Source organism: Geotrypetes seraphini, chromosome 8 (assembly GCF_902459505.1).
Source record: "Geotrypetes seraphini chromosome 8, aGeoSer1.1, whole genome shotgun sequence".
NCBI lineage: Eukaryota > Metazoa > Chordata > Amphibia > Gymnophiona > Dermophiidae > Geotrypetes > Geotrypetes seraphini.
Window position 1 is genome coordinate 92,220,229 of NC_047091.1, and position 22,333 is coordinate 92,242,561.

At 40.9% G+C, this 22,333-nt stretch overlaps 1 protein-coding gene across 3 annotated transcripts in view; it reads right to left on the minus strand.

The window, feature by feature from the left end:
* Positions 1 to 447: 447 nt before the first annotated feature.
* ACER1 (alkaline ceramidase 1) overlaps positions 448 to 22,333 on the minus strand; it is a 65,148-nt gene continuing 43,262 nt past the window's right edge. For all 3 annotated transcript variants that reach the window (XM_033956384.1, XM_033956382.1, XM_033956383.1), the window contains 4 exons: positions 20,485 to 20,623; positions 17,504 to 17,641; positions 1,421 to 1,558; positions 448 to 846 (listed from right to left, as the gene is read on the minus strand). In XM_033956384.1, the coding sequence (XP_033812275.1) occupies positions 672 to 846; positions 1,421 to 1,558; positions 17,504 to 17,641; positions 20,485 to 20,623 (590 nt within the window). In that variant the 3' untranslated portion in view covers positions 448 to 671. The remainder of the gene's footprint in view (positions 847 to 1,420; positions 1,559 to 17,503; positions 17,642 to 20,484; positions 20,624 to 22,333) is intronic.

Here is a 22,333-nt window from a genome sequence, read left to right on the forward strand (position 1 = left end):
ACTTTTCTATCAGTGCCTGAGCCAATCTGCTCAGGCACTGATCAGAAAGTTAGGCAATGACAGCTCAGATCTGTCGGCAAATTTTGGCTGCAAATATGGCACAACGAGGTTAGGGAATCACTCTGTAATTATAGAGAATTGCTCAAACTGCTCATTTTAATATTAATGACCTCATTGTATTACATTTGCATCGTAGTATTGGAGACTGCTAGAAAACTCGGAAAAGACCATGGTAAGCCGTTTTAATAATCCGCCGCTAAAATACATGCCCGCTAAACCGGCTGGAAGTGGTTTAGCGAGTATGTTAAAGGCACATTTTAGTTTTGAGAATCTGTCCCCCTGTTTTGTCTCCCTGTAAGAATAGATTTCCTCTTATAGTCTTCACTCAGCCATCTATTGTCACTCAAGGTAAGTCAGGGAAGACTGAATAACATTTTTACATTATCATAATTTATATTAATTTATTTGAATAAAAAGTGAGAGTGCAATAAGAATGGATCATTAGACTGCAATGATTTCCTTATAATGTACTGGCCTTTACATATCCTTTGTCTGAGTATCCCATACGTATAAAGATACAGCATACTCGAACATTAGTCCAGGACTCAGGAGCAGGAAGGTACAAAAACATGCCAGGCTCTGGTGCAAATTTTGTATAAGTCCTTGTATGTTCAGCAGTCCTTCAGCTTTCTGCTGCTTTGAACAGTCAGATAGGGCAGACCAACCAACCAGGAATTACTGGGCCAATATTGGACTTCGGGCAGGCATTCTGGAATTTCATACATTGCATCAAAGTATGTGATGACTGCAGTGCTGTGAATCACTGTGATGGTGATAAGTACATGCCTGTAAGGTAATAATGGAAAAGGATGACTGACAGATGAGATATAACCATGACAGTTGACAAACCCAAACTACTACTAGTTATCTATATTAGACAAAGAAGGTGGCTCATCAGTTTGGTACTAAAAACACAGAGCTTTCCTCTTTAGGACTGGATGATGCAAGGGATGGACTAACAGATACAGAGCATTTCAATTCTAGGACAGGAGGGTTCAGGGGATGGGCAAAGAGATGCAGAGGTTGTCATCTTTAGGACTATATAACTCAGGGGTGGCCTATGAGTAATGCAAGGCCATGTACAGATTCAGTGTGGGGGCCTCTTTTCCATAAGTCAGTAGCAGCTGAAAAGTGAGGCTAAGTGTGGAAAACACAGTGGGTCACTGGTAGAGCCAGCAGGAAGATGACCTGGAGGATAAATGCAAGAATGCAGAACATGTCATCTTTGGGATTCAATGGTTCAGAAGAAGGATGCAAGGGTGCAATACTGTCATATCCAGGACTGAATATCTCAGTGGACTGGTGTAGGGATGCAGTCTTTCACCAACAGTCATTCCCTATCCCAGAAGGTTGGTCTTACCAGAAACTGTGAAGATAAGGAAAACTGATCCCTCTCCAGAATTCGCAGAGCACCCGGTCACTTATCCAACAAGTAATAGACAAAACCCACCAGAAAACTGTTATGACTGTTAATCTGCGAATTCGTTGGTTTGTGCACCTGAAGAGAAAATGTAGGAAACAGAAAAATAATGTAGGATCATGGGAAAAAGAAAAATCAATGCAGAAACCTCCCCCCTGAATTCTGTGAACCCCTCCCCCCCTTAAAAAAATCAATACATGACAAAAAAACAAAAACCAGGATCAAGTGAAAAACAAATCAATAGATTGAAGATTCTTCCAAGTCCATGAGTACAGCAATGAAAAACAATACATGCAAAAGCAGTTGGGCCAATTCATGATACAACAGCAATTGTACAAAATACTGGGTAAGGAGAGCAAGAGGTGAACAAATACTATGCCACAGGAGATACTCACTAATTTGGTCATAGGTAGAATGGGAGACAGAGGACGCCTGTGCTTATCTCTTTTGGGATATTTGTCACAGCTGAAAACTATAGTACTGAATTCGATAAGAACAGCATGTTCCTGTTCCTGATGGTTACCATTTTTGTCTTTTCTCCATTTTAATACTGATGCATTCACAAGTGAATATGCATGAGATAAATTTTGATTCATTGGAGACTCATTTGGAAAATATTTGTCTGGTATACTCTGTGGATTTGGGAAGCCCTGACCTACTGCAATTTATCACTTAGATGCAGTTTTGCATCTCACCACTAGAGGGAACATACTTGTCTCTGATGTATTCCCATCATATATATACACTTCTCCCTCCATATTTGTGGTTTCAGCATTCATGATTTCGATTATTCATGGTTTTTAGCTTGCTGGCTCCTCCCCCCAAATTACATCAGCTTGCATAGAGAAATTTCTGATTCACTATGGTTTTTAATAGAAAACAGCGAATAACATATGAAAAAGTTATTCACGGTTTTTCTGTATTTGCGGTTCTGTTAATCCCCTATCACAGCGAATACAGAGGGAGAAGTGTACTGTATATATTTTCTATTTTTATGGTTTAAAATTCTACTACTATTAATTATTTCTATAGCACTACCAGATGTATGCAGTGCCACAAAGAAGACAGTCCCTGCTCAGAAAGCTTACAATCTAAACAGACAAGACAGATAAACAGAATGTCATAGATACAGTTAAGGGGAACGGTTAATCTGCTAGCTGAGTTAGAGGGCAGTGGGGAGTAGGATTATGGATTGAAGGCTATATCAAAAAGGTAGGTTTTCAGTCTGCTTTTAAACAAGGGAAGTGAAGGGGCTTGGCAGACAAACTCGGGCAATTTATTCCAGGCATAGGGGACAGCTAGATGAAAGGAACGAATCTTTGATTAATTCCTTTTGAAAATGTCCCTGCATGATTAGAAGCAGCTAAGCGCAGTACACTAAAGTACAAAAAAGGGAAACCTGAAGCATCAGAGAATGAGAAATTGTGAAACAGCTGTCAGGAAAAGTGAAACTAATGTGATGGAAGACTTATGATCCTGGTTTTTACAGACAGGAAGGGAAGAATCAGGAGATATTGCTTTCTTTCTGAACAATATCAGGGCAATCCTATGTTTAGGTACCTAGAGGGTGCCTATGTGGCATCTATATTTTATAGAGGAAAGTAGATGCCTGTTTTCATTCATATAATATTAGCATAACAGTGAAATATGTACCTATATTTGAAATGGTGATGCTTATGCCAGCATAGAGCTGGTATAAATTCTTGTTCCTAAATTTCTAAAATGCACGTGTAACCTGTAGAATGCTATAATTTACTCACATAACCACACATTCCACCAAGTCCACAAACTCACCTTCAAACTACATGCCATTGCATATAGGCGCCTTTTTATAGAACAGTGCTTATGCAGATTTTGGGCATTTATGTGTGAATGAACATGTGCATATATGCCCATAGTTTAGTCATTTACGTGCCTTTTCTGTACATACATGTTAGTAAGTTCTTTATAGAATTTACCCGCTTTATCGAATTACCGTCCTAGAGGGTGCCTATTCTGTACAGGAAAATAGATGCGGACTTTCCTATATAGGCTGCTTTCATAATAGGTGAAATACGTGCTGATAAGTTAGGTTCCAGCTCTTAAGTCAGTCATTTGTGTTTAAATGCTGGAAATAATTGTATTTTTAATCTGCCCATACTTTACAGTTCAGAGCGGTTAACTATATAGCTAAAGAACTGGGACATTTCCAAGAATTATAAATCTAAAATACCAACATTAGAAACCTAGGGCTCCTTTTACAAAGCCATGGTAAAGGTAAATGCTCCGATGTTCTATGAGCGTTAGAACATTTACCTCACCGGCTCACAGTAGAAATCTTTACCGCAGCATTGTAAAAGCCAGCGATAGGATCTACAGTTTTGACATCACATTATCATAAAAGAACAAATTTCCTAAACAAGTGGAGGGCAGAATCAAAACATAAGTCTAAGTCTGATTTGGGCATTTGGTGCTAGATGCCCATAGTCGGCAGTGGGAAAATGCCTATTTTTGAAAAATATGTCTAGAATATACCACATTTTTGACCAAAATTTCATCCAGAAAAATAACTGCTGTATGATGTTTGCCCTGAGGCAGCAGGATTGAGCAAACTCCTGCGAAACACAAGCCGCGTCGGCATATGAACAGCGGCAGAAGGTCCGGCACGGAAGCAGTGGCTGAGGATCTATACGAAGTGGTAAAAAAGAATGTAACATCAAACAAGTGATAGATGACCCTCACGACAGACAGACAGAAAAGGAGCGGAGGACAGACGAAGAAATGAAAGGAGTTTGTAGAAGCAACAAAGAATCCAAACTGGAAACAAAATAAGTTGTCATGCTTCATTAATGATTTTTGAAACTGATTATACAAATTGCTCTATCTCTGAAAGCTTACTCATTGAAATAGTGGAAGTTTATAAATGATATTTATTGAACATTATTTAACAGTATTAGACAGCATGGGGCTCATAATCAAAACTTAAATATATCAAAAAACCCACCCGAGCCAGTACTTAGACAATCAAAAAGACAGTCGTCCAAGTGCTGACAATTGAAATGGCTTTTTAGATGTATCCAGGAACATTTTAGGCCTCTGAATCCCACTGTGCACCCAGAGCTTAAAGGGGTGTTTCTGAAGGAGTGGTTAGGACGGGATGTGGGCCGACCTAGACTTAGTCGTCCTGCAGGGATAATCGAAAGTTTGACGAGACTGCCTAGACAAAACTTATATGTTGTGAGTTAGATCAGTGCTCTTCAGCCACTGGTCCATGGTGCGATTAACACGGCGTCTTCGGGCCGGCTCCCTGAGAGTTGCAGTGCACAAAGCTGTGGGAAAAGGCTCCTACGCGCGTCCTTCGCCTGAACCGGAAGCCTTCTCTCTGGCGTCGCAACGTCAGAGGGAGGGCTTCCAGATGAGGTGCAGGACACACGTGAGGAGTCGCTGCCCACAGCTTTGCGCAATGCAGCACTCAGGGAGCCGGCCTGAAGACGCCATGTTGATCACATCATGGACCGGCCCAAAGATAACACCGGGGGGTAGGCCAGAAGGCAAGGCACAGCATGAAGGGAGAGAGACAACAACAGTAGGGGGAATGCTTTTATTTTTTTATTTAGTGATTGATTTACATCTGCTGTCTGTTCAGGAAGAAATGCATTTGTTTCTTTTCCTCTGGGGTTATACTGCTTGCAGAGTCTTGCATCTCAGGGTTTGTTTGTAAATATTAGTACTTTTAGTTTTTGGTCCTGCATTTGCATGGGGTTATCTGTTTTCTGGTAGGAATGAATGTTGAAAATCATACAGTGTGCTTTGTGTATTTTAATTGTGTGATTAACCATTATGTGTTGTTAATATGATTATATTATGTGTGTATATATATATATGAAAATGAATGGAAAAAATGGTGTTACAATTAGTATTATTATGGGGGTGGGGTCTGGGGCGGAGATTGGGTGTAGATGGGCACAACTTAGTCCAGTGTTCTTCAACTGCCGGTGCGTGGGCCTATGCCGGTCCACAAAATAATTATTTTATTTCCGCCAGTCCATAGGTGTCAAAAGGTTGAAGAACACTGAGTTAGATGATGTAAAAGCAGGTATAAGTGCCAAAAAGGTATCCAACGTGACCAGATAACCACTGCAGGGACAAAGTAAAGACCTCAACACACTCCCGTCGTACCCCAAAAAAGTTCAGAATAAAAATGTACATACCTGCCTCCAGAACCTCAGAACCTGGCATAGGAAAGCCTAGTACAGTTGCACAGAGGTGGCTTAAGAAGTCTGGGGGTGGGCTAGTGAACTATAGAAAGGAGGACCCAGGTCCATAAGCCACTCTAACCACTACATTAATGGTGGAAAATGTGAGCCTACCAAAAAAAAAACCAAATCCCTACCATATAGGTGCCACCTGCAGCCATAAGGGCTATTGGGGTTGTAAACAGATGGGTATAGTGCATTTTGGAGGGCTCACCATAACCTGTAAGGGAATTCTGGTGAGATGTTTATGTGGCACCCTTTTTGTGAAGTTCACAGCAGTGTTCTGTAAGGTGCCCCACTGTTCTGTTGCCATGTCTGGGTGGCCAGTCCATCACAATGCTGGCCCCTCCCATGTCCAAATTGTCTTGTTCTGGGCGTTTGGGACTTGGACAAATTTTTGGTTGAAAATGTGGTATAAAGATAGACATAGTGGTGGTCTGAATGATCAAAAACTTGGACATACAAATAGACAATTTTCGGAAAAAAATATTGTGGACATACTTTTCGAGAATGGACATTTTGCCCCTGCCGACTTTGAGCAACTAGTGCCCTACATCCAAATCGGACTTAGTTGTTTCTTTTGATTATGGTCCTCTATGTAATAATATGTTATTGATAGTTAAGTAAATAAGAAAAATGATGAAAAAAGGAAAACTATGAAAAAATAAGAGAAAAAAAATTCATGAGGGTTTTTTTTTTTGCCTATGACTGTATTGGGAGCAAGAAGTGAGTGATCATGCATGGAACCCTGACTGGGTATAAAGCTCCAAATTCTGAGGCTTATTTTTACCCCTAGAAGTAAAATAAAGCACTTTGGGTTATTACAAATTGATTTGTGGGGTTTATTAATTTAGGTTGTATATGAGGTTTGTGGACCACTAGGTCAGACACAAGTAATTTTGTGATATAATACATCCAGACATGGCAACAGAGCATTGGGGCACCTTACAGGGCACTGCTGTGAATTTCACAAAAAGGGTACCAGATAAACATCTCACCAGAACTCCCTTATAGGTTATGGAGAGCCTCCCAAAACCCACTATACACACCTGTCTACAACTCCAATAGCCCTTAAGGCTGCAGGTGGCACCTATATGGCAGTACAGTAGGGTTTGGGGGGATTTTGGTGGGCACACATATTCCACCATAAATGTAGTGGTTAGAATGCCTTATGGACCTGTGTCCTCCTCTCTATGGTTCATTAGCCCCCCCCCCCCCCCAGCCTACTTAAGACACCTGTATGCAGCTCTACTAGGCTTTCCTATACCAGGTGCTGATGTTCTGAAGACAGGTATGTACTTTTTTATTCTGATCTTTGTGAGGTTGTGAGGAGGTCAGTGATCACTGGAGGAGTGTGTGTGTGTGTGGGGGGGGGGGGTTTCATTGTTTCTGCAGTAGTTATCTGGTCACTTTGGATACCTTTTTGGCACTTATTACCTGTTTTTACATCGTCTAACTCACAACGTCTAAGTTTCATCCAGGATGTCAAGTAAAACATTCAATTATTCCTGCAGGGCGACTGCAGTCCCCATCCTGCTCACATTGTCCTAACCACTCCTCCAGATACACCCCTTTCAGCTCTGGGTGCAGTGTCATTCAGAGGCATAAAAAGTCCCACAGCACATCCAGAAAGCTGGTTTGATTATTGGCACTTGGATGACCTGTTTTTTAGGTCATCCAAGTGCCGACTTGGGCAGGCTTTTAGACATATTTAAGTTTTGATTATGAGCCCATAGGTTTTACTATTCCTACGGAAGCTCTGATAAGACAAAGAAGACTCAAGTATAGCAATGGTATCCGTACTTAATTTAGCTGCCTGATAAGATAATAATTGTGCAAAATTTGTTAATCTTGTCATGCCTCTAGATGAGGGATACAAGAAAAAAAAATTCCATTTAATTTCCTAGAAATACAGTGATCATGAAAGTAGACTGGAGTTAACTTAAATAGAATTTTATAAAGAAAACAGTAAAACTTAAAACGTATTCATGTTTCAACTGGAAGAGAATGAGATTGTAAAAAATAAGGGCGCTGTTTAGAGAATCCAGTCCAGTCCAGTGATTTTCTACTAAGTGTATAGCCCTCAATGGAGACTGCCCCAACTTTGTTAGCTGGGCTGAGAACGTTTCAGCGGCCCCTCATAAAATGTGGTATATTTACAGAATCGTGCTTAGTCCATATTTTAGCATTTATATGCATAGCTTCACACAAGTTAACTGAAAATCTTTATCTGAGCAAATACAAGTTGAATATCTCCATTAACCACCCCCTTTTTTTTTTTTTTTTTTACGAAGCCACATTAGGCTTTTTTATCGTCAACTGTGTTGGTATTAGTTCCGATGTTCATAAGAATTCTATGAATGTCAGAGCTGATAATGCTATGGCTGGCAATAAAAAAGCCTAACGCAGCTTCATAAAAGGATTGGTAAGTTTTTAACTGGACAAAATTTTTCCTTCATTTTTAGGCCAACATGTCTCACTGGCCTTTTTGTTTATAATTCTTTATTCTGGGCATGATAATTTACACAGAACTCTTATGAATCCCAGATGGCTTCAGTTATCAGATCTTGCTGTTTTCCCTCCCTCCCTTTACCACGATACACTCATTACCAGTCATTTTGATTATTGCAACTTTTTTATGTATATATATATATATATATATATATTTATAATGGGGTCTGGCAGTCTGCTCTTCAAAGGTTACAGTTAATTCAGAAAATTGCCATCAGGTTTCTTCATCCTTTTTCAATGTATAAAAATTTATCACTGACTTTTACTGAATGACAATAGAGGTTTCTACTGGGGGCTGGTGAGGTAAATGGTCCGATGCTCATAGAATTCCTGTGAGCGTCGGAGCATATAACTCACCAGCCCACCCAGCCTCTATCATTATGTAGTAAAAGGAGCCCTATGTGGGGAAAAAAGCAAAAAACTGATCTTGTTATGAAAAGCATAAATGTTTCAGTGGGGTCTTAATTTGTTTTTATACGTGGTTTATTTCTGAAGTTTTATCTGTGATTGCATGCATCTACCTATTACATATCTGAATGTATGTTTCTATATTTGATTTTTAGCATTTATATCCCTCAGTTGGATTTTGGCAAAATGTGGCCATGTCGGGCAACTGTTTTTAATCCCTAGGAGCTTTTGTGTTCTGATAAAGACTGCTTTTTCTTCACAAGGTCTGCTTCTTTGCCTTTTTCCATATTGGATCTAGTGGACCCTCTCCCTTTTTGTTTTCTCACTTTAACAAAATTTTATGATTATATAACAAATAAATATAGAAACGTGACCCTTAATGATAGTATCAAAAGACTACTAGGGGTCGCTGGTGCCATTGTGGATCCCCAGGACCCAGCACAAGCAAGGCCAGGAATGAATGGGAATCGCTTCTTTCTGCCCATTAGACACCATAAAAAAATATAAAGTACAGGAGGGGGGCTTCAGAAGGAGAGGGGCCTTTATGGTTTACCATAATACTACTGCTAATGGTGTTGCCATTTTTTAACCTGAAGCCACCATGAGAGGAGTGGAAAGAGAGCTGTTTCAGCTCCATCCCATGAGACCCTAGGGATCTCCTCCTAGAAAGTCCCAGAGTTGAAGGGAGGTTCTGGAGAGGTCCAGGGTAAGCAGGAAGGGGTGGACTGTACAATTATGGAGAGGCTTCTGGTTTAGAGAAGGATCAGAGGAGTTTCAGATATGTGTGTTAAGGGGGGGGGGTCATAATGGGTAATGGTATATTACCTTATGCAGGTCCTGGCCAATATTTAGCCAGAGCCTGCATAAGACACTATCAATGTATTGCAAGATGGTACTAGAGGTTACGGCAGCATTTTAAAGTGGGAGCTGTGATGGGCAGGAGCAGGTGGACATACCAGGGATTGGAAAAGTAGGCTTGGGAATGCCTACAAGGGATGACAGGATCCTTGAGGGGGGGAGGGGTGAGATGCTGTTCTGCAGGAGGGAGAGAAGTATGTACCCGGCTAGATACCTTTATGCAGATCTCAGGCAACTTCCAGCCAATATTCAGCTGAGCACCATCATAAATTCATAGGTGTATTCTGCGGTTGCTTGGCTGGGACTCACCTAAATCCTGACTGCTTCCTATCTAGTTGTGCCTGGATATTCAATGCCAATGTCCGCATGGACCAGCATTGAATATGTGGGTCTAACTTAGCTGGTGTCAGGAATCATTTAAAATAACATTCACTGTTGCTGGTAACTACAAAAATAGAATTGCTTAAAACTCCACCTGTCTCTAGATACAAGGAATACTATAAAAAAAAAAAAATCAACATTCTTCTAAATAGAGATGGAAGAGGGATATTTTTCTTTTTTGTAAATTTAAAACCTCCAATTTTCACAGACCATTTGAGTATAAGCAGTGGCACCCCTCCCCTGCCCTCTTCTCCACCAACCCTGCTCCTTCCTGACCCCCCCCTCCCCCCCATGTCAGATAGACGACTGTAACTCTTTATATGCCGGCCTAGGCCACAAGGATACACACACACTTCAGATCATACAGAACACAGCCATCAGACTTATCCACAACCTCTGCAAATTTGATCACATCACACCTTTCTTGAGGGAAGCCTACTGGCTCCCAGTCAAACACCGGATCACATACAAACTACTCCTAATAACCTTCAAGGTCCTAACTGTAGAAGAACCACTATACCTTACATGTCAATTGACCCCATACACACCCTCCATGAACCTAAGATCAGCAGAAAAACAACTTCTTACCATCCCTTCCCACAGGTAAATAGTCCACAAACATGTCTTTGTAATCAAGGCCCCAAAGCTGTGGAACTCCCTATCATTGAGATTGGGGTACAGGAAGAGGCTAGAGACGCTGACTCCTGGCAGCTGGTTACCTCCTCTACAGGCAAACACAGGAGATCTTCCTCTTCTTTTTCTTTTTCTTGCAAACAGGGCAGCCTTACATCAACCCCACAAATCACCTTGAGGAACAGATTCCAGCTTTTACAGGAAGGACCTGCCAACGAAGTACAGGAAGATGTCCAGCAGATGACTCCGGTTCCGGGGGCAATGGATCAGCTCCCTCCGAAGAAGCGCAGAGTAGTAGTCATTGGGGACTCTCTGTTGAGGGGCACCGAGGGACCAATTTGCAGACCAGATATACAATCAAGAGAGGTTTGTTGTCTACCAGGAGCCAGGATCCGGGATGTGACCTCCTGCTTAGAAAGACTTATCAAGCCCCAAGACCACTTCCATATGCTTCTCATCCATGTCGGAATGAACGACACTGCCAAGAACACCCTGGAGAAAATACCTGAAGACTTTGGAGCCCTAGGTGAGAAGCTGAGGCGGATGGAAGCGCAGGTGGTCTTCTCCTTGATCCTTCCAGTGAGAGGTAAGAGAAGAGCCAGGGAAGATCGTATCCAGAGGGCAAACGAGTGGCTAAACGGATGTTGCAAAGAGATGAACTTCGGATTCCTGGACCATGGAGAGGCACTACAAGGACTACAGGGACCAGACAGGCTCCACCTGACCAGAAGGGGTAAGAACATCTTTGGACACCGACTAGCCTGCCTGCTTCGTAGGGCTTTAAACTAGGTAAGTTGGGGGATGGTACCCACTCTCATACTGGTGTGGTAAGTAACCATCCTGACGGGGTAAGTTGCCACTCCATTTCTGAGTCTGAGGTAAGTACACACATTGCAAACAGTACTGTAGGAGTCACACTAACTCAGCAGGAAAATCTCCACAGAGACCTAGCAAACAAAGTATGGAGGGCTATGTATAGGAAGAGTCCCATTGGACTGGAAAACAGCTAACATCATTCCACTCCACAAAAAGGGTTGCAGGACGGAGGCTGCAAATTACAGACCGGTAAGTTTCACATCAATATTGAGTAAACTTATGGAAACACTAATCAAACACAAATTAGATACGATCCTGAACGATGAGAATCTACGAGATCCCCATCAACATGGATTTACAAAGGGAAGGTCCTGCCAATCCAATCTAATCAGTTTCCTAGACTGGGTAATGAAAAAGCTGGATATGGGGAAGTCCCTGGATGTCTTGTACTTGGACTTCAGTAAGGCTTTTGATAGTGTCCCACACCACAGGTTATTGAGCAAGATGAGTTCATTGGGATTAGGAGAAACATTGACTGCATGGGTTAAAGACTGGCAGCAGAAATCCATGCAGAACTTACACTCACCTAAATGGTGAGACCTTAGCAAGAACTGCAGCAGAACGGGACTTAGGAGTGATCATTAGTGAAGATATGAAGACTGCCAATCAAGTGGAGAAAGCTTCATCCAAGGCTAGACAAATGATGGGTTGTATCCGAAGAAGTTTGGTCAGCCGGAAGCCCGAAGTTATAATGCTGCTGTACAGATCCATGGTGAGACCTCATCTGGAATATTGTGTGCAATTCTGGAGGCCACATTATCAAAAAGATGTGCTGAGAGCTGAGTCGGTTCAGCAAATGGCCACCAGGATGGTCTCGGGACTCAAGGATCTCCCGTATGAGGAACAGCTGGGTAAGTTGCAGCTATACTCATTCGAGGAACGCAGAGAGAGGGGAGATATGATTGAGACGTTCAAATATGTCACGGGCCATATTGAGGTAGAAGAAGATATCTTTTTTCTTAAAGGACCTACAGCAACAAAAGGGCATCCGTTGAAAATCAGGGGTGGAAGATTTCATAGCGACACTAGGAAGTATTTCTTCACTGAATGATCTTCCACTGCAGGTAATTGAGGCCAGCAGCGTACTAGATTTTAAGAAAAAATGGGATAAGCATGTGGGATCACTTCATGGAAGAACTTAGGGGGGTGGGTCATTAGAGTGGGCAGACTTGTTGGGCCACGGCCCTTTTCTGCCATCATATTCTATGTTTCTATGAGATCACTAACCTTTACCAATAAGTTCAAAACAAACCTAAAAACATTCCTCTTTGCTGATGCATATTAAGCCCTTCATCAATACATAGCACAAAGGGCATCAAGTAACATGGAACCCTCCATATGCTCTCTTCCTCTCCTCCTTCCTTTTATACTATGTAATTCATCCTTGACCTCCCCATATGCCAGCTTGTTACACCTAACTATGACTATAGCAACCATTGTATGTATCCTACTACACAATAGACTGTAAGCCACCCTCAATAAACTTGGAACTTCCCCTGCTTTAATCCTCGTTTTTCTTTTCCTCTCTATTCAGACTGTAGGAAGAGAAGACATTCTGGTTTTTTCATCTGTCAATCTCTCCATACTGGTATTTCAGTCATTAGTCTGCCCCCAGAGAAATAAGTGCACTGGGCGGTTGTCCTTCACACCCTTAATTATGGCCCTGCTTATAAGATGCCACAATATAAATATAACACATTATTAAACTCTATAACACAAGTAAAGAAAACAATACTTTTCCTCTCTAATATGAGGCCAGTGCCTTGAGATCCTGTTTTACAGGCTGTGACAAGAGTCAAACAGTGACAATAGCACAACTAATTATAATAATAATTATAATTTTTCTGGTTTTAGTGGAGGGCTGGCCAGGCCTCACCCTTAAGAATACTCCCAGACTGGTTAAATTGGTATTGAAAGGACTAGAGAGCTCATTTAGTTTTAAAAGGGTGTAGAGTGGGTGTTGTTCAGCTCAAGCAAGAGGTGTCAACCTTGGACACTCAGTGCCAAGCCAGTACGCTGCTATTCTGCTGAGGTAGACAGTAATTGTTTATCAAGGTGCCTAAATTAACATAGATTCAACATAAACAGAAATATATATATATAAAAAAAAATGATAGCATATAAAGACCATATGGCCTGTCTTCCCATCCATGCCATCTACTATCTCTTCTCCCTAAGAGATCCTGTATGCTTGCCCCATGCTTTCTTTTTTTTTTTTTTTATTCTTTATTCATTTTCAAACTTACAATAAGTGTGACAATATGTCCAAACAAATTAACAATAAATATATCACTTAATATCATCAATGGTATAAATGATATGCTCTTATCTCCCACCCTTTCCTATCATATAATCAATACCTTATACAATAAGTAACGATAAAATTATCCCCCTTCCCCTCTCGTAATTGAACTTGTAAATTTAAGGGAAAAAATGTCATCTAATCAGTACAATACTTTGTTAATAGCTCCCACACATCTTGAAATTTCCTGAAACATCCCCGCTGTATTGCAATAAATCTCTCCATTTTATAAACATGACATAAGGAATTCCACCAAAAATTATAATTTAATCTACTCCAATTTTTCCAATTATACATAATTTGTTGAATGGCAACCCCAGTCATTATAAGTAATAATTTGTTATTATTTGTAGAAATCTGACTTTTTGCTCTCATTGCCATACCAAATAGCACAGTATCATATGATAATGCCACTGGATTGTCTAATAAACAATTAATTTGGTCCCAAATTGATTTCCAAAAATTCATAATAAATGGACAATAGAATAATAAATGATCTAAAGTCCCTGCTTCGAGATGACAGTGCCAACATTTATTAGACTTAGAGCTATCCAATTTTTGTAATTCAGTTACAGTCTTGGTCTTACCACCTCTGCTGGAAGACTGTTCCACATATCCACCACCCTTTCTGTAAAGAAGTCATTCTTTAGATGATTTCTGAGGCTATCTCCTCGTATGTCCCCTCATTCCAGAGCTTCCTTTCCGTTGAAAGAGACTTACCTCCTGTGCATTTATTCCATTAAAGTAATTAAATTTATCTATCATATGTGACTATCTGTGGGGAAAGGTGACTAAAGTCTCCAGAAATAAAACATGAGATTTTAATGGATTCTGTTAGAGCAACAATTTGTAATATAACAGTCCGAGCTCCATCCTTTTATGTAGAAAAAAAGTTACAGAAGTTCAAAGGTAACTTTTTCAAACTCTGTATGGACTTGTGACATGAAAAATCAGCCATTCTCAACATTTAGGATCTGCTACTTTACACCTTTCTTCAGAGATGGTCACAAATCTTCCCTCTCCTATCTTTAATTTTGACCCCATATGCTTTTTGACACAGGCCTCTGGATCATTCTGTTTATATCTTTTTGAAGGTATGGTCTACACAGTGCGGTAAATGGGGTCTGACCAGAAATTTATACAGAGGCACTATTCTCTCCTTTTTCCTGCTGGCCATTCCCTCGCCCTATGCACCCAAAGAGAATGACATAGGGACAAATTTTTCTCTGTCCCTGCAGGAACTCAATTTCCCCATCCCGTCCCTTTAAGTTTTGTCGCTGTCCCTGCCCCATTCTTGTAAGCTCTGCCTTAACTGCACAAGCCTTGAACACTTATGATTTTAAAGTGTTTGAGCCTTGTGCAGATGAGGACAGAGTCAGGAAAGGGACAGGAAAAGAACTTGCTGGGACAGGACAGGAAAATGAATTCCCATGGGGATAGGGAAAAATTTTCCCATTGTCATTCTCTTAGTCCAGGGATAGGCAATTCCGGTCCTCAAGAGCCACAGGCAGGTCAGGTTTTCAGGATATCCACAATAAATATGCATGAGATGGATTTGTATGCACTGCCTCCTTGAGATGCAAATCTATCTCATGCATATTTATTGTGGATATCCTGAAAACCTGACCTGCCTGTGGCTCTCGAGGACCAGAATTGCCTGTCCCTGTCTTAGTCCCAAGCACCCTTCTGGCTTTGCTGTCAGCTTTTGTACCTGTTTGGCTAAGATCATCAGAAACAATCACCCTCAAGTTCCCTTCTTTTTTCTTGCACAGAAGAACTTAAACCCCATACTGTACCACACCATTGGATTTTCCAGCCCAAATGCACAACTTTGCATTTTTTAGCATTAAATTCTTGCTGCCAAATTTAATTAATATTGGGGGGGTGGGGGCGTACCTATATGTATATTCAGCATTACCAACTCTACATGTAGCACCATTAAATATTCATAATCATTTAAACTCCATGGCCAGCATTTAAATGATTATTGTTCCCACTGCTGCTTAAAATTCAATGCAATGATTTTTTTTTTAATACAAAAGTGAATTCAGAGCAGTAATAACAATCATAGTGCATCATCAAGCCTTAAGAAGCTTTTATATGTTTCAGCTTTTCCTCTATCTGCTCCGAAGCCATGAAAACCTCACCAGGCTTCAGGTTTGGGTCCTGTACTGTTAATAGTACCCTGTTACAGTGATATGTGTGATGGCATTTCTAGACATGCAGGTACCTCACTGCCATGCCACAGGAAGACAGGTAGGAATCTCGGAGCCCTTTCATTGGGAAAAGCATGAGAACTTCAGTGACCTGCACATGAACCTCAGCTAGGGTTGTCAGATTTCTTTTAAAAAAAGAGTACATCTGGCCTCTGCCCCGTTCTGTCTGCAACCCCACTCCCACATCAACCTCCAGCCTCCTTCCCCGAGCTCGGGGCCGTGTCTGGAGGGCCCCCTGTGCATGCGCGGACATCGATGTGATGATATCATGTGCATATAAAGCCATCGTGTTGACGTATGCGCATGTGTAGAGGGCCTCCAGGCGTGGCCCCGAGCTCGGGGTCTTCCATAAGCCGGACAAACTGCCAGGTTGGAAATCTCTCCAGGCACCCAGACAATCCTCTAAAAAGAGGAAATGTCCGGGTTTTCTCGGACGTCTTGTAACCCTAACCTCAGCACGTTGCCACACGAAGTATGGAGACCTCAGTGCCCTTCCACAGAGAGAAGAATGAGGTTCTCGGTGCAGTGTCACAGGAAAAAACATAGGGATGTTAGAGCCCTGCCATAGGGAAAAGTGCAGGAATTTCAGGAGCATACAGAAGAGTTATGTGATCAGTCACAGAGAGAAATGTAGGTTGGGTTTTGCTTTCAATGGAAATAAAACCTGGATATTTTAATCCGTCCTCCTTTTTCTGGAGCCATATGGTAACCCTAAATGTAGGGAGTTCAGCAATCTAGGTATGTCAACATCTGATGGAGAAAGAAACATGAGGACTCCAGCACCTTCTAAGCTGAGTGGGAGTCCTCTATCTACAGTCTTGCCAGTGGGGTTGCTGTTTCACTATCCTTACTCCCCACTGCCCTCCAACCCAGCCAGCAGATTAACTGTTCCCCTTAACTGTATCCATGATATCCTGTTTGTCTGTCTTGTCTGTTTAGGTTGTAAGCTCTTTTGAGCAGGGACTGTCTTCTTTGTGACTCTGAACAGCACTGCGTACGTCTGGTAGTGCTATAGAAATAATTAATTGTAGTAGTAGTATGAAGAGTTTTAGTCTTTGGGAAGCAGAGCTGAGATTGTGATATCATGCCTCATTCCACCAATGCCTAAGAGCTAACCTCATTAGTGATGTCACAATGGCTTGATTGTCCTGTACTCCCCACTGCCCTCCAACCCAGCCAGCAGATTAACTGTATCCATGATATCCTGTTTGTCTGTTTAGATTGTAAGCTCTTTCGAGAAGGGACTGTCTTCTTTGTGACTCTGTACAGTGATGCATACATTTGGTAGCACTATAGAAATAATTAATAGTAATAGTACTATCACATTTTCAATAGTGAGGGACAGGCATGTTCTGCAGTACTTCAGGGAACCTGCCTAACCCCAGAGATTGAAAACAAAATATTGAAGCACCACCCCCTAGTGGTAGCAGTGAAATTGGAGGACACCCGCTCAGCACCCAACTGCAGGAAGAAGCACAGGAATCTCTGTACTCTGCAGCAGAAGCAGCATGGGTATGTCAACTCTTTGCTGCGGACAGGATACACAGAGTCACTTGCTCAAAGTTCTGACCAAATCACTCATAAAAGGAAAGGCAAAGCTTACTTTTTCAATTCTAGAAAGATCATATATAACACATGGATGGTGGTGCAGTTGAGGGCATAAGCGTTCATGGTGGGTTTCACAAAGGTCAGCAGGGTGCTTATGGATGAAGTGACGAAAACCATTGCGATGAAATTATGCCTGTAAAAAAGAAGAAGGCAGAATGAGCCATTTGAGTGAAGCCAAGATTTTCTGTTTAACTAAAAAATGGCAAGTTAATTTCATGGAATGTTCAGTTGGGGGTAATATGATGTGAAAAGAAAAATGGAAACATTTTTCCCAAGATTCATATGGTGAACAAAATTCCTGCTCAATACAGAAAGCTCAGGAGATTCACAGGCACATTGTATAGATGAGTGGTTGCATTTTAATAATAATAATAATAATAATAACTTTATTTTTATATACCGCCAGCTATCTTGCGACTTCTAGGCGGTTTACAATATAAGAAACTGTAAATACAATAAAGAGAAACTATACGTCAATGAATTAAAGAGTATAGCAGTGTACATCTCGTACAACGAATTATAGAGAATAGCAATATACATCTGATGACATTAATAATGTTAACGACAGTTTGTGTGTTGCAAGGCCAGGAAGTGCCAAGCTGTTTACACAGAAGTAGACATATTCCGTAAATTGAATAGAGTGTTCATGGTTAGTGATTAGGGGTTGGGGTTAAACAGTTTGCAAGTTCAGGTATGTGATTTTATTTTAGGGAATCCCATGTGCCTTATAAACATTTGTGGGGCAATACTCAAACTCCACAAGCAGTATTTTTTTTTTTTTAATGCTGGCTGTGGCATTTAAAGTTATAACTGGATATTCAGCACTTGTCAAAATCCGGTCAGTGCTCCTAACCAAATAAGTAGATTTGAATATTAAGCCCTTGGATTTTAAATTAAATCACTCATTCTTTTCCAAATGTGAGTTCAAGGTGAGTTACATATTACAATAGAATACAATAAAATTGTCCTTGTATTCCGCAAATGCCTTGGGGGTTCCATGTGGATCACAATAAAAAGAAGACCAAACAAAATCATGGGAATAAGATCATTATACTGTATTATCGATGAATTCACACCTAACAGTTACGTTTTTAAAAGAAATGTCTTTAAAGCTTTCCCAAATAACAGATAGTCTTGAATATTCCTAACTTCTAGAGGGAGTGCATTCCAGGATGCTATTGCTTACAAACTAAAGGCCAGATGGCCCATCGGGGATAGCGTTTTTAAAGGATGTGACATCAGAAGGGAGCCGAAGCCTGTGTAAGCAGCGGGTGGAAGATACTGCTCGCGCCGGTGAACATTTCAAGAGGTACGTTGGGGGGGCACTCAAGTGGCATGGAAGCGTTGGGGGTGCACGTCACAGCAATGCTGAGCACCACCACCCTTTCCCATGCTAACATACATGCTATCAGATCATAGTGCGCACTTTTCCACTAGTTGGTGTTGTATAAAAGGCAATTTACCTGCATATATGACTAGAAGTCAACATTCATGTGACTTTCTGCCACCTAAAACTAAGTGGTTCCTTCTAAAATTAATCTCCCCCCCCAAAAAAAAATTAATTTTGATGTTCACTTTTATTCCTCCAGTAGGGAGAGAAGGAAAGTTTTGGGGCTTCTGGCTTTCTCCTTTCCACCAAATATTTTTGTTACTTTAATATTATTTTATTTATTTGATTATCAAGTTTCAAATTTATTAAACATTTGATTAAATCGCTTAATCTTGCTTCTACGCGATATACAGGATAAAAAAAGATTAAAACCAGTTAGGGTATTGCAACATGTTTTTATTTCACATGTAAACATTTCAGTTGTTTTTGAATGGGGATGTGGTTTATCGGAATGAGAAATAAGTGAATTAATAAAAATTCCAGCAAAGATAGTGCCTTCAGCTTAAATAGCCACCAAGAGAATTGGTTTTCAGTAAATTCATGAATATGTATGAGGTACATTTGCATAAGGGGAAGACAGTAAGTGCAAATATATTTCATGCATATTCAGTGTGGATATCATGAAATCCCAGTCTCTTTTTCACTCATGACAGAGATGGCCATCTCTGATCCTACCACCACAGATTAATAGTGTATTTTAGGGTCTTAAGCACCTCCCTGACCCCAAGCTTTAATAATCTATATCAGGATCTCAGACATCACCCTAACCCATAGGATTAATCATCTCAGGGTCTCAAAGACCGTCTTAACCTCGGGGATTAAAAATCTGTTTCAGGGCTCCAAACCATTCTTTGGAAAGTCTAGCCTGCCCTATCACTCCATGCATATAGAGTTAGTCCAAATGTTGCACCTGAATCCTTATTTTCATAAATGATATATGGTCAACTCGTTTCAATTTGGGCTTTATACCCTACTAGAAATGTGATCCTGTGCCATGTAAGAAAACTCATTTTGTATTTGTTGGTGTGTTAACTGGTTCTTTTGGATATTTTAAGATGTGTAATCAGGCCCCTAAATAGATAGAACTTCAGTAGTTGCAGTTGAATTATTGGAGCAAAGAGTGGGGATACCCGATTCTGAACATCACACATGCAGGTAACATTATTTAGTGCTGGCATTTCACAGCCATTCAGCAAACATGCCATGGGCTGGCATAGAGTCTAGTATGATCCCACTGAAGTCAACTGAGTCAGGCCCAATTATCCTTTCACTCAAATCTTCAGAATCTTTAAGATCTATCTCCAGATATCCTTTCACCTAAAACTTCAGAATGGGTGAGATGTTCTTTCCAGCCTTCACACCAACCTTTGACAAAAAAGTGACTTTTTTAACTTCATTCAGTCTACGTGGAATACCCTAGTAATCTTATCACATCATGTAGGCAGTTGGATATAAAGGAATTTAATCATTCAGAGTCAGAACTCTTACCATTAGCTCCAGATTCCAGTGACCAAATTGTTCGTGGGCATACTGGTTTTGCCACTAAGCCCTTCTTCCCTCTCACCCATATACCAAGCCTGCCATACCTGTTCTTGATGAAGCTTGGGAAGTAAGATCTTGGAAACCAGATGGCGTATGCCATGGATATTATCCAGAGGATGGCAATTTCATCTAGCATCTGTCCTAGGTAACTCAAGGTCATGTGAAAATAAACAGAGAAGATTCCTGCATACAATGACAACATAATACAAATTTACCTCATAGTCTTGAGCACTTCTAGAAGGACAAAATCTCTTCAGAGCAATCATTTTTTAAAAAGCAGGAATATTTAAAGGCGGTCCATGAAAAGTTTTTCTGGATGAATTTTTTTTTTTTTAACCTCAATTTAGGATTATCAATTGGTCAAAACTAATACAATATTTTGGTGCTTAATACACATGCAAAAATGACCATTTCTAGATATGTTTGCTTTTAGTGCATTTATCTTTTTTGAAAAAAGCACACATCCAAATGAATAACGCACAGAACAAGCCATTGGATGTAGGAGGGGCCAGCATTTGTAGTAGACACGCCACACAGACATCCCAGCAGAGCAGTGGGACACCTTAGGGAGCACTGTAGAGATCTTTACATAAAGGATTCCAAGTACACATCTCACCATAACCCCATTATGGTGCATGGTGAAACCTCCAAAATCCACCCCAAACCACAGTATCCAACTGTACACAACACCAATAGCCCTTATGCCTGCAAATGTCACCTATATGTAGGGACAGTAGATTTTTGGGTGGGTTTTGGTAGGCTCACACTTTCTACCACAAGTATAGTAGTTAAGAATGGGATGTGGAACTGGGTCCCCTTCTCTGGCGTTCACTCCACTGATCACCAGGCAACTCCAGATACTTGCTTGCTGCTCTACTAGGACTGGCCATACCATCTGAAGCTATCATACAGGCAGGTATGCACTATTTCATTCACCTTTAAGAGAGTGGGGAGGGGGGGGGTCAGTGACCACTAAGGGAGTGTGGGGGGATCATGTTTGCATCCCTCTAGTGGTCAACTTGTCAATTTGGGCACCCTTTTGGCACATTTGTTATTAAAACAGCTCTAGCTCCAAACATCCAAATTGTGCTTTGGATTTATTCTTAAATGTTTGATGTTTGGCAGAGAAACATCCAGGTCATAAGCTCACCCTAGTCCTGCCCACACCACACCTCCAACGCGCCCCCTTGAGATTTAGACAAATTGTGGATAAACAGCATAGAAATCTGTCTGGAAAATAGGTCACGAAAATACCATATTTGAAGGGTTTGGGGAGAAAAACGTCCATCTGCTCCTATATGCGATGGACATTTTTCTCTTTTAAAAATGAGCTCCATAGTCAAATAATCCAACTTATCACATCATCTTGAATTCATTCTACAAGCAAATGCTTAGTCATTTACGCTGGATTTTACTAAACAGCGCTAGAAGTTTTTAGCGCAGGCTGGTGAGATAAATGCTCTGATGTTTATAGAATTCCTATGAGTGCTAGAGCATTTATCTTGCCGGCCTGCACTAAAAACCTCTAGTGCCTTTTAGTAAAAGGAGCCCTTAAGTCTAATTGACTATTTGTCTAATAATAAAAAATTCAAAAAATAAAAAAAAGCTATCAACAACTTCTGGAACTGGAGAAAATTCCCTATACATCTTAGTTCCTGTGGAATAGATGTCCACAAACTTACATCTGCAATATAAAATATGGTTGACTGTCATCCAATCTACAGTAATATGCTGAAAGGAAGGCACATCTGATAGTAATAATATCTGATGAGTACAGCGAGTGGGTTGGACAATAAAGGACGATATTGAGACTGTGGGAGGCAGTCTGGCTACCTCTCGTGGTCTGTGGCAATCCTGGATATTCAATGCTGGGGCCATATCCAACCACCGGCA